Below are 13641 nucleotides of genomic sequence, written 5' to 3'. Positions count from 1 at the left end.
TTTACCTGTGATCATATCAAAAAGCTGGGAGAATACTTTAATCCAGGGGTGGACTGACCATTCGGGAATTCGGGCGCTGCCTGAGGACCCGGTGGTCAGTAGGGGCCCAATGCCCGGGATCTGCAGTCTGCACTCATTCACCTCCCAGGGGCTCGCTACTCCGGCGCCTGACACTGTTCACAGCATGGGATTTAAATTCCCCCTGAGCAGCCGGCACCAGCAATGTCTGAGCACACAGTGAGTGTCTGGAAGGGGGGGAATCTCCAGCCTCTGCCCTCTCCATAGAGGTCACATAGGATCTTCAGTGAGGGATCGGGGAACAAGTGCACTGTTTCTAGAACCTTCTGACAAATGGGTGAGCCAAGGAAGCCACTGAGTGTGCTTCCTTCCTTCACTCACTTTCTCCACTTCCCCCTCTCCATAACCTGTAGGCTTGGTTTGCTCTGTGACTGTGCTGGAAGAATCTTACTGGGGTGTGCAGAGAGGTGAGGGAGTACTTAGGAGGGGATGGGGGTTGTTCACCTGTCAGTGTGTGTTTGTACATGTCTACTGCCTGTGTGTGCTACACTGAGGCACAGGACAACACTGGCTGCATGCTGAGAGACCATTCACCCACACAGCATGTGACAGTACACAGGGATCCTGATAGATAGACAGTCCCTCTCCTTCACCCACTACTGTGTAGGTCATTGTCCAGTTCCCTGATTAACCCCTTGCTTACTGGGCACTTAAACCCCCTTCCTGCCCAGGTCAATTTTCAGCTTTCAGCGTGGTCATACTTTGAAAGACATCTGCGCAGTCATGCTACACTTTACCCAAATGACATTTTTTATACATTTTTTTTTTACACAGAGCTTTCTTTTGGTGGTATTTAATCACTACTGGGATTTTTTTTTTTGCTAAACAAAAGACCAAAAATTTTGAAAAAAAAAACCCCCAAAATGTTCATAGTTTGTTATAAAATATTGCAAACGCGTAATTTTTCTCCATCACTGATGGGGCGGCACTGATAAGGCAGCACTGATGGGCAGTGATAGGTGGCACTGATGGGCAGTGATAGATGACACTGATAAGTGACACTGGTGGGCATTGATAGGTGACACTGGTAGGCATTGATAGGTGACACTGGTAGGCATTGATAGATGACACTGGTAGGCATTGATAGGTGACACTGGTAGGCATTGATAGATGACACTGGTAGGCATTGATAGATGACACTGGTAGGCATTGATAGATGACACTGGTAGGCATTGATAGGTGACACTGGTAGGCATTGATAGATGACACTGGTGGGCATTGATAGATGACACTGGTAGGCATTGATAGGTGACACTGGTGGGCATTGATAGATGACACTGGTAGGCATTGATAGGTGACACTGGTAGGCATTGATAGGTGACACTGGTAGGCATTGATAGGTGACACTGGTAGGCATTGATAGGTGACACTGGTAGGCATTGATAGATGACACTGGTAGGCATTGATAGGTGACACTGGTAGGCATTGATAGGTGACACTGGTAGGCATTGATAGATGACACTGGTAGGCATTGATAGATGACACTGGTAGGCATTGATAGGTGACACTGGTAGGCATTGATAGATGACACTGGTAGGCATTGATAGGTGACACTGGTAGGCATTGATAGGTGACACTGGTAGGCATTGATAGGTGACACTGGTAGGCATTGATAGGTGACACTGGTAGGCATTGATAGATGACACTGGTAGGCATTGATAGGTGACACTGGTAGGCATTGATAGATGACACTGGTAGGCATTGATAGGTGACACTGGTAGGCATTGATAGATGACACTGGTAGGCATTGATAGGTGACACTGGTAGGCATTGATAGATGACACTGGTAGGCATTGATAGGTGACACTGGTAGGCATTGATAGGTGACACTGGTAGGCATTGATAGGTGACACTGGTAGGCATTGATAGATGACACTGGTAGGCATTGATAGGTGACACTGGTGGGCACTGCTTAGCAGCAGTGGGTTTGGAGTGTGTGTGACCAATGTCCCATTTACTTCAGACGATAATCGGCTTTTGTTTTTTCTCCTCATGCTGTTAGCCTGAGGGGAAAAAAAATTAGAATACTGGCTCGGTTTACATCACGGAATCAGTCATTGGCTGACAGCTGATCACATGGTAAGGGGCAGGATCAGCCCCTTACTCCAATCTATGATCAGCTGAGTCTCATGGACTCGCTGATCACAGAGCGAGCCGCACATGCTCCGCAGGGGACGCCCAGGCATCACATGCATGGGAGGTCATACATAAATGCCCTCCCGGCAATTTAGGCCCACCCTGTAGACGTCTTTCGGCTACAGCGTGGGCAGGAAGAAGTTAATAGGGACAGCCCCGTCTTATAAAAAATAAACCCTCTGTCATTTTGTCTTCTTTCCTTTCAATGGTTTTTATTAGATTATAACAAAAGCAGGTACAAAATATAACTGAAAAGACAAGGTTACAAACCATCTGTGAACACAGATCAGAGTTTGGACCAGAGGCGAAAAATAGTCACAAAACAACTGAGACAACAAATTCGATGTGTGGCATATTCAACCCAGTGTAAGGTATTGTAATATATGAAGAGCTAGGATCCCTCTAACTGGGGATAAATGGGTCACGTCACCCGAAGACACCCCAATAGGGAGCACACTGTGTCTCAGGGGAGGCGGCCCCAGTAATGTTTGGTAAGGATAGTCCTTGTTCTGTACAGACAGTCCTTGTTATATAGAGACAGTCCAGGTTATATAGAGATGGTCCTTGTTATATACCAACAGTCCAGGTTATATAGAGATGGTCCCAGTTATAAAAGAGACAGTCCTGGTTATATAGAATTTGTCCTTTTTTATGTAGAAACAGTCCTAGTTATATAGAGAAAGCCCTTGTTATATAGGGACAGTCCTTGTTATAAAGAGATAGTCCTTTTTAAATAGAAACAGTCCTTGTTATATAGAGAAAGTCCCAGTTATAAAGAGATGGTCCTTGTTATATAGACAATTCTTGTTCTGTGAAGACAGTCCAGGTTATATAGAGACGGTCCTTGTTATATAGAGATAGTCCTTGTTCTGTAGAGACGGCCCCTGTTATATAGAGACAATCATTTTTATATAGAGACAGTCCTTGTTCTGTAGAGATGGTCCAGGTTATTTATTTTTTTTTTTCCAACAAGTTTATTGAAGAGTAAGGGCTCTTTCACACGGGCGGTCCGATCAGATCCGCCTGTCAGTTTTTTAGGCGGATCTGATCGGATCCTCCATGCAGCTCTATGGGGCAGCGGGTGTCAGCGGAGGTGACCTCCGCTGACACCCGCTGCCATCCGCATCCGATCCTGTGCTGAAATCTGGACGGATGGAAACCCTATTTTTCCATCCGTTCAGTAATCGGAGCGGATCTGATGAGAGCGGACAAGCGGTCCGCTCTCCTCCGATCCCCCATAGAGGGCAGCGGGTGCTGAGACACCTCCCTCTCCGCTCTGCTCGATCCCCGCTGAGCAACACGGATCCGCCTGCGGAGGCGGACCGTGTGAAAGAAGCCTAATGAGGGTAGTAACATGTAATTATACTTGTCACATTGTATGTAGAAATAACAATCCTATCTGATCCAATAACATTATAAAGGAGTAAGTATCAGTTTACATTAGGAGAAAGAAATAGTCAGATATCAGGGAAAACGTATGCTGTAACACGAGGTAATACAGGAATGATTCGCCCTTTAGAGTGAGAAGTTTTATGTTGAAACAACAAGACCCATGAAATGTGGCTGTTAAGGACTAACCTCTTTTTCGCTTAATAAAGCTAAAAGAACAGAGTAAAGCCCCGTACACACGTACCGATCGTCGGCCGAACGATCGGCCGTCTTTTGTCCCCGGGCTGTCGTGTCTGTTGAAAAGTGCAAAAGACTGCACAGGAATTTTGTCCGCTGACTACAGCCGACTGCAGAAGTGATGTCATGTGATGGTTAACTTTCCCTGTCTTTTTTCTTCTCTGAGCATGCCCAGTCTTGCAAATCTGCTGTCTGTCGGCCGAATTCTGTACTGACTGGCGAGCAATCGGCCGCTCTGGTGTCGGCATACAAAAATTTTAATGCTTGCAAGACAGATTCTTTTCGGCTGAAAGTGCGCTGTCGGCTGTCGGAAGCATCATACTAACAAGCCGACAATCGGCCGATCATTCGGCGGCCGAACATTTTCGGCCGACAATCGGTACGTGTGTACGGGCCTTAAGAGGTAGTATATAGAGAGGAAGTGGGGGAGCGGACTCTCTGACCAGCATTGGGTCCGCTTGAGATAGGGGGAGGAGTAAGATGGAGAAGAGGGGGAGGGAAGGCAAGGAGAGTGGGCGGAGGGAAGACGGGTAGGAGTATGGCTACTTTTAACCACTTAAGCCCCGGAGGATTTGGCTGCTAAACGACCAGGGGGTATTTTGCGATTCAGCACTGCGTGACTTTACCGGACAATTGCGCGGTCGTGCGACGCTGTACCTAAACGAATTTGACGTCCTTTTTTTCCCACAAACAGAGATTTCTTTTGGTGGTATTTGATCACCTGTGCAATTTTTTGATCATGCGCTATAAACAAAAAAAGAGCGTCAATTTTGCAAAAATAGCAATATTTTTCACATTTTTTTATATGAAATTCCCCCAAAAAAATGTAAAATTCAAAATTTTTAACATTTTCGGTCAATTTGTTTTATCCTACCTATGTTTGGTAAAAAAAATAGCAAAAAGCGTATTTTTATTGGTTTGCGCAAAAGTTACTAAGTTTACTAACAAAGGGAAAGATTTGTCATTTTTTTTTTTTTTTTTTTTTTTTTTTAACGCGTAATGGCGGCAATCTGCGATTTTTTTTTTTTCGGTACTGCGACATTGCGGCGGACAGATCGGACCCTTGACTGACATTTTTGACACTTTTGGGGTTACCAGTGACATTTCTACAGTAATCAGTACTATAAATATGCACTGTTACTGTAAAAATACACTGGTAGTGGAGGGGTTAACTTTATTTGAGAGGGAGGGGCTGTGTGTGTCCCTAGGGGCGTGATTCTTACTGTGATTGGCTGTGACTTGAGCTGTAAGGACACTGATCAACGGATCTACATAGTAGATCCATGTGATCTGTGTCTTTACAGCGAGGAGAATGACAGGTGGCTTGTTTGCACAAGCTGCCTGACTTTCTCCCTCTCCCCCGACGATCGTCGAGTGACCGGCGGACATCGGGTCCGCCGGTCACACGCGCAGGGGGGGGGGGGGGGTCCGTGACCGCGCGGGAGCGTGCCTCCGGCGGCGCGCGCTCGCTCCCTAGACCCTCCCAGGCTAGTGACATTAATTAACGTCACTCTGCCTGTGAGGGGCTGACCGCCGCAGTAAATTTACTTGTGGCGGTCGGCAAGCGGCTAAAAGACTTTTGGACATACATCTCAAGGATAAAACATTCAGGGGTATGGGAAATTATCACACCTACACAGGGGGAACTGGATGGACTATTATCTTTATTCAACCTCAACTACTATGTAACTATATGTAACTATGTATAATCTCACAATTTGTAATAATGAAATGTTCTATTTGTAGATCAGGACCAATTCTAATTTGTATGAAACATTTTATTAGCGATAAGAAGAATTGCAGCTTCTGGTAGTTTTTTTTTTATTGCTGTTTTGCTCCATATATTCATTTTCCTCACAGTGAGGGGAAATCTCCCCGGTGGGTAATAAGAAAGACACCAGCAGAGGAGAATTTACTAAAGAAGATATATTTTTACTGCATTTGTAAAACCAATATTTATCAAGGTATAGAAAAACAAACCGCAAGCAAATTATACCCCCCCCCCCCCTATAAAGTTCCATCAGGGGGACAGAGAGCTGTTATTTGTGGTGAGCAGTCACCGGGAGTAGAGAGTGTCATCGATTGGTGGGTTTCTTCTCTCAATGAGTCAGCGGCCATCATTTATTGTGGATCTTTATCACTGGAGAACATGATTAATTATTTACTATTTCCGTTTTATTGTGAGTAGAGAGGGCCAGTTTTAAAAGAGAGCTTCCAGATTCCAATAAGCCCCCCACTCACAGTCCCCCCCAAGCGATCGGATAGAGGTTATTGGAAAGAGACCCTTGTTCTAATCAACATGGGGTCAGGGTGCTTTGCCAGGGGGGTCCCTCTAGCAAGGTACCCTCTCTATATTGAGTGCATATGACCACGGCGTTCGCAGAACTTTTTTCAGGGGGGGGCATCATTTTAAGCTCACCCATGCTCCGCCCCTTTTCAACAAATGTCATGAAGGGGAGGGGCTTAGTCATTATACCTTTTTTGAGTATGTATTTTTAAAGAGCAAACAGCAGCACCTATTCTTAAAGCATTTGTTAACCTGAAAAAAAAATGATCCTGTTCCCTTAAAGCATGTTATACAGCACAGTGCTTTGCTGTGTCATTTTGAATATTACACTTAATCTCCTCCCTTTCCTGGTATGGAAGGCTAAAACCTCTGATAAGTGTCTGGTATGGATTTTTTTGAAGGCGACACCACTTTTGTTTTTCTTATTTTTTGCCTGGGGTTGCCTGGGGTTCCCACTTCAAATTCATACCAGACTCGATTGGTCTTGGGTGTAATTTGGGGGGGGGGGGGGGCATGTAATTTTGTTTTTTTTTTTTCATGTAGGCTCACCCTTGACATTTATACCAAACCTTCATCAAGGATAAAGGTCTGGTCTGTATTTGAGGAGGAACCCCACACTTTTTTTATGTGTGAGTTTATCCATTACCCTCCATACCAGACTGGCAGCTAGGATAAGGGTCTGGTATAGATAAAGGGAATCCCCGGCTGCTTTGTTTACAGACAGAAGAGGGCGGTCAGGAGCTGTCAGTTACACATTTTTCTTTGTAAATCTCAGTGTTGCTATAGTAGGTTGTATATATCATACACACGGGTCACTTCACAGGCAGGGTCAGGGCATCCTCATGCATGGTATTGAAAGGAAGCGTTATGAAAATAGATTTCCTCTCTGTACAGCTGTTAGGTACCTGTTAGGTAAAGTCCAAAGTGGAGCTTGAGTGCTGAGGATTCAGGCGAAAACGTAATCAGAGATCAGGCCGGCAACAGATCGGGCAAAGCAGAATCCAAACGTAATCCAAAGAATGGTCAGGCAGGCAGAACTGGCAGTGAAGTACAGATTCAGCAGGCTGAAGAGGGGTCAAGAATACAGGCAAAAGTTCATACACGATAGTCAGTAAAAGAGCAAACAGCACACCAAGGAAGATATTCCAAAACAAATGGGCATTGAGGAACAGGAAGTGCTGCTATTTAAATGCTGGATAAATTGTACATTGTTCACAGCTGATTAAATTGTACATTGTTCACAGCTGGCAGCAGGTGGAGCTAGTGAGTCCAAAAGTAAAGCATCAGGCTAGAAAATCACTGCCAAAACTCCAGAGCTTCTTTGTGGCACAACAGATAAGGCTGCAAGCTACGAAACAGGGAACCTCCTGGTTCAAGGACACCCAGGTACATGACAACAGCATTTCTAACTTATTTCTTTCACTTTGGTACATGTGCCCTAGGGCAGTGCCCAGCCCCCCCCCCATGGCTATTTGTTTGACAATCCCTTGGCTATTAGCATAGAAAATTACCATTATTGTTTTTTAACATTCCTCTCACATTGATTCAGCAGGGTTTGGATCCAGCTCCTAAACTTTCCCTAAGTTCACAAAGTATCCAAATTCAGAATCCCGGGAATTCGATTCATCACTAGTAACATTGTCTGAGTTAGGAATATTAATTCACCCGAGCCAAAGGTTTTGTTCAGATGTTATGAGCTGGGGGAAGGTGCTAAATATTTGGCACAAACATTCCAGATGAGTCTTCCCTCTTGGTCTTCTGCCTGGTGAGGAGGGTCTTTCCTTCTCCAGACTTGTCCCAGCTGGGGGGAGGGGGGGGGGTTGTGCTGAATGCATCTGATACCCTCCCCCTCTCTCCTGTGTTGGGTGAGAAATTACATCTTTTTCTAAAAAGTGACTGGCGCTGATTTTGCAAACCTCCAACACACGCCAAGCTAAGGGGCTGTCACAGACTCTCATCAGGAGACCCGCACAATACCCGCCCTTTCCTACCAGATCCACCAGTCATAGAAGTCATACTACAGCTTCTGGATGAAAAAGGACCCCTGAATGGAGGGGCAGAGCTCCAGTACTAGCTGTAGTATGGCTTCTATGACTGGTGGATCTGACAGGAAATGGTGGGCATAGTCAGGGTCCATTGATGAGAACCTGTGACAGCCCATTTTATTTATTTAATCCTGCTAAACTAGAGGAATATAGAGGTGGGGGTACAGGAGGGAGGAGGATTACTAATAATCATAGAAGAATCAGCACAAGGGACACATCCTACTGACTGTACATTATATTCCTTGTGCTGATATTTCTGTTTGTGTTTTTGGCTGCACTTTTGGCTTTAATGGGTTCCATATTTCCCTCCATGTGTAGATTCAGGCTTTTTATGCTTTTATCTAAGATACCAGAGCTGATGATTGACCAGATTGGATAGGATGGAGGATCGATATTCGATACAGTATATGGAGAGAAGGATTGCTGGCTTTCCATTAATAAGAACAACAATAATAATATTACCATAGTAGCAACACCCCCATGAGGGCCGCTGGAAGATGACTGTCCCCTAAGGTTGTCCTGACCTTGCAAGCCTCCCTACACCTCTGACACCCTGGGTTCGGACATCATTTATAGAAAGGATACAAGTGCAAACGACACCAGATTGTAGAAAAGCAAACAAGTATTTACTAAGAAATTTGAAGTGAAAAGAGAGAAAGGAATGTCAATGCAGATATCTTTCCAATCTTGAACTTTAGTCTTAGGAAGTATACAGAGAATATACAATGCAAGGGAAATCATAATAAATCAAACGGTGATAACCAACAGGCCCTGGAAGATCCTATGACCCCCAGGTACAAAAGGGAGAAGAAAGACCTTCCTGTGTCTCGCTGCTCCCTTCAAATCATTGTGCCATGAGCCCAGAAAGTAAACAGCACAATGTATAAGAACACAATATGTAAAGAATGAGATAAGCAAATTCTGAGTAAGAGTTCCCTGTAATGCACACAGATGTTATGAACTGAGTCCCCTATGGGGCGGGGGGGAGGGGGGGTAGAGAAGTCCTTGTAGCATAGGGGTTCCAAATCTTCAGCTAGCTCAAAAAGAGACCAGAGAGGTTACTGTGCAATGGTGACCAGCAATAGTGGAAAGCATATACAAAGTGTTTCCTGCTAGAAGCTTTTGTGTAAGAGGTGGGGTAACGGTGTCTGCATGCAGTGTCTACTAAAAATCTACTCAGGGTGGGCTTCTGCCGCTCACCAATCCTGATGATACCAAGGCTCTAGGGAATAGGATGTCCCAGAACAGGCTCTGAAGAATCTGCAAACAGTGACGGGTGCCTGGCCATGCACCTAATGACACAGGGATTCAGCTGGCTCTGTAATGGTGACGATGAGAGTGACCCCAGATAGTCACTCAGCCGACAGGGAGTTGGCATTTGTAAATCTGCTTGTAGGTGTATAGCTCACTCACTGAAGACTCTCCATGACGTCTAGGCCACTGTGCCTGCTCGCATCCACCAGAGCGGCCAAGTCCCCGCACTCAGCTGAAGGCCATGGTCTCAAGAAAGCAAGCTCCTCCCCAGACCAGGCTATTTATGTCCTCACCCAGCATTCCTCTCTATCCAGCTGGCTGGAACTTGTAGTCTGCAGCCGCACTGGCTCCTTGCAAATCCTGACTCTCTGGACCACATGTCCCACGATCCTCTGCTTTCAGTAGTGATCTCTCTCTCTCTCTCTCTCTCTCTCTCTGCCTTCAGAAAATGATGTCACAATGCCCAGGCTGAACACAAGAGGGAGACAAACTCAAGGCAGACCTTGTTAAAGAATGTCCCACGATGACACAGACAGACTAGCCAGCGCCTGGCTACACTATCAAACATATAAAAGCCAACATAAAACCTGAATACCTGCAGATATCACTGTGTGCAATCCCCCAGAGTGTGGTCATGTGACCCAATGCCCAGTCTGAAAGGGAGGAGTAGATTATTGGCTTATGTTCCCCTCCTACAGAGATCACCCAACCAAAGCCTAGGCATCCTGATCACATGACTGGCCCCTGTGGGATCTTGCAGTGGAGGTTTCTGTAGTGAAGATATTTCAGTATTTCTGAGACTTTTTATGACTAGAATGGATTGGGGTGGAGTGGGTATAAGGGGGATCATATTCCATTATAATGCCATGTTACAGATCTCCCCATCTCTGTGTCTCTCAGTTCCAATATCGGATCCGGTCCTGGATGTGAGGTGTCTCCAGAATGGCAGCGCTGAGATCTCCTGCGAGGTGGAGAATGGGACTGACCCCTCCATCTACCTGACTGTGAGTGGAAAATTGGAGGTATATAATGTCACCAGCTCAGAGCGGACCGTCCGTGTCACTGTGCCTCCTGTGTCACCCCCCGAGTTCTGGAACATCAGATGTTCAGCAAAGAATGACATCAACGAGAGATCCACCAATCAAACACATGACACTTGTCCAGGTGAGTAACGTGTGTCCTGTCCCTGCTCATTCCCATCTATTAAACTCTGTTAGGGTATATTAACTCTGAATATACCAGAGCAATGTTTGACCTCCTTATTATATAGTGTACCCCATTAAAGAGCAGACATCGGTCAGATCCCCCGGGCTGGTCAGCAATCACCGGAATCCCATGTGATTGCTTACCCACCTGGGGGGCATTGATAAAATATTGTCCTGTCCATGTATGGTAAATGACATCACCCAGGAGCCTCTCATCCATGTGTAGGGCAGACCCGAGACCAGTCTGGCTGTTTGGTCCCAGGTTCCATTCCCTGATAGGCACACAGAAGCCAGGCACATGGTAGTTTACAGTCACTCGAGTCAGAGACCAGGCTGCATATTCTTGTAGTTTTATTTTGTTAAAGAACTAGGATAGGGTGAGGGTGAGTCTTGTAAAAAATACACAGGAGGGTGTGACCACCTCGTGCATTACCATAGACAAATTTTACTTGATCCACATACACAAGTAATACTCTAATGCAAGTTAAAAAATCAATCAACACAAACCTGCTCCAGCTGTAACGCAATACAGTTCGTCCATGGACAGCTGACGCATTTAGGGGGTCAGGCCCCCTTCCTCAGAGCTTTGGGGAGTGAGGATGGGTCTTGGGATACTCCAATAAACTTAAAACAAATGGTATTAGAGGATGCCAAGACTGATCTACTCCTTCCTTTTTTTTTTTTTGGCCAACAGCTTATAGTTCTCTTTTCAATAGTTTTTTAATTAAAGATTTTCAACATACAACAATATTTTCTGTTAGCAGTACATAGATCAAGATAATAAATCATGAGAAACCATAGCTTATACCATAAATTGTACAGAGTACCTCAAGGCTCTAGCGAAGCTCTGGGAGGGCTCCAAGATTATGCCAAAATATTATAGCCAGGGCGCCACTTAAGGCCGAGGCGGGGCACCCATGAGGCCCGACACCCCACTGGGAGCTTACTGTGCTGTTGCCCCCCCCCCCCCCAACCAATCCCACGTCAGAGCGTCTGCGGACCCCCCATAAACCATAGATCCACACTTTTCTCGAAAAGTTGACCAGTAGACCATCAACTGGACAGTCCAAACAAACAGAACCTCCTGTATTCAATTAACAATCAGCAATTACAGATTACAATCAAATGAATTCACGCTCAACTAGGATATTTCGTTTGCCACCCCCTCCACTGCTGCTGGAAGGCTGGGAGATTATCTCCCGAACCAGAGAAGTGCTTTTCATATGAGTGGATTACCCTCACTCGGTTGATAACTTCGTAAACAGTGGGAATTTTGGTAAATCTCCAAGCCGCCGCCACATTAACTCTGGCCGCCGTTAAGATATGCGTGTAATGCTCTGGCGTTTGTTTCAGTGACGTGGATTTGCAGCTGCAGAATTTACACTCAGTAGTCCTGTAGAGATGTGTTGAATCACCTTATCCAACTCTCCAGACTCATCATTGTGACTCAGCCTGCTTCAGCATGCACATACACAGACACTCTAATAAGATGTTCCTGGAGTGATAGTTTGTATGTGATAGTATAGAGGTGATACACTGAAGGGACAGGCGTGAATAGTGATAGCAATGATAGGCACTCAGGTAGTGATGTTCAGGAGTGTTAGCAGATGGTGATAGATAGTATGCACGTAGGTTAGCAATCATGTACAAGTAACAGGTGGTAGGGGACAGCAGATGAAGTGTACAGGAGATGCTAAGTTAGTGCAAGGATATAGATGGTAGTTGGCACAAGAGCTAGCAATCTAGGTAACGGTGCAGATGATAGATATAGCAGTGCATAGATCCTAGAGATAGCAACAGTCTTTAGTATGCAATAGGAAGTAGTGAAAGTTGATAGGAAGGAATCCCCTGCGGGGTACTTATCACTAGTTGGTTTAGAAAGATGAGGGGTCCGGTAGTGAGGTAAGGATCAGGTAGCGAGATACAAGATCAAGTATCGAGTCTTCGGTCAATCCAGGTATTGGGAAATAGCTGGAGGATTCGGCAGCATCAGACAAGGCTGTATAACAGGCTGTTTGCACGAACAACTAGTGAGTGAAAGCCGGCGGTTGAAATAGCCGCTCAGAACGGCGCCTAGCGATGATGTCATGATGTTTAAAGGGACAGGTGCTATATGCGTTCCACCTACCTAAATGGGGGAACGCAATGTGGAAAAGAGGCTGGAAGGGTACCGAAGGTACCAGGATCTTACAGTACCCCCCCCGTAAGGCCGGCTCCAGAAGGCCTATAGCACTGGTCTCTCCGGGTATTTGGAGTGGAACCTTCGTATAAGCCTAGGTGCGTGGACGTCAGAAGCATCCAACCAGGTGTCGTCTTGGGGACCTTAGTTTTTCCATCTTATGAGATATTGGAGTTTTCCTCTGTGGATACGAGATTCCAAAATCTCCCTAATCTCAAATTCTTCTCCGCCTTCAACTTGTACTGGAGGTGGAGGCGAGATGGTAGGTCTAATCCCTTGGTTGGGGGTATGTGGCTTCAGTAGAGATACATGGAAAATGGGGTGTATTTTAAGATCTGCCGGTAAGGTGAATTGAACTGCAGATCCCCCAATGAGCTTCTCGATTGGGAAAGGTCCCAGAAATAGAGGTCCAAGCTTTTTGCTGGGAATTTTCAACCTCAAGTTTTTCGTAGATAGCCAAACAAGATCCCCAATAGCATATTGAGGAGAAGGTCTTCTGTGGAGGTCGTAGTACCTCTTTTGTTGGCTATGAGCATGTGAGATGGTGCTATTAAGTAAACCCAGAGAGTCCTTTATTTGGGTGAGATATTCAGAGGCTACTGGGTTACTTGATGGTAGGATGCGTGGTGGAAGAAGTGTGGGATGAAACCCATAGTTTAGGTAGAACGGACTTTGCTTAGTAGTACTGTGGGTTGCATTGTTATAAGCAAATTCTGCCTAAGGGAGGAGGTCCACCCAATCATCCTGTAGGTATGAGGTGTAGCAACGCAAATATTGTTCAATACACTGGTTGACTCTTTCAGTCTGTCCATTGGTCTGTGGGTGATAGGG

The 13641-nt window shown here is 45.6% G+C and overlaps 1 protein-coding gene across 1 annotated transcript in view; it reads left to right on the top strand.

The window, feature by feature from the left end:
- The window catches only part of LOC309547906 (uncharacterized protein), a gene marked incomplete at its 3' end in the record, with an annotated part of 2014734 nt that extends 2004136 nt beyond the window's left edge, over nucleotides 1–10598 (top strand). Inside the window, exon 11 of the mRNA XM_082247906.1 lies at nucleotides 10327–10598. Within this exon, the coding sequence (XP_082104032.1) occupies nucleotides 10327–10598 (272 nt within the window). The remainder of the gene's footprint in view (nucleotides 1–10326) is intronic.
- Nucleotides 10599–13641: the final 3043 nt, after the last annotated feature.

This window comes from Pelophylax lessonae (assembly GCF_965119305.1).
Source record: "Pelophylax lessonae genome assembly, chromosome: 2".
Lineage (NCBI taxonomy): Eukaryota > Metazoa > Chordata > Amphibia > Anura > Ranidae > Pelophylax > Pelophylax lessonae.
This window is presented reverse-complemented; position numbering and strand designations above follow the sequence as displayed.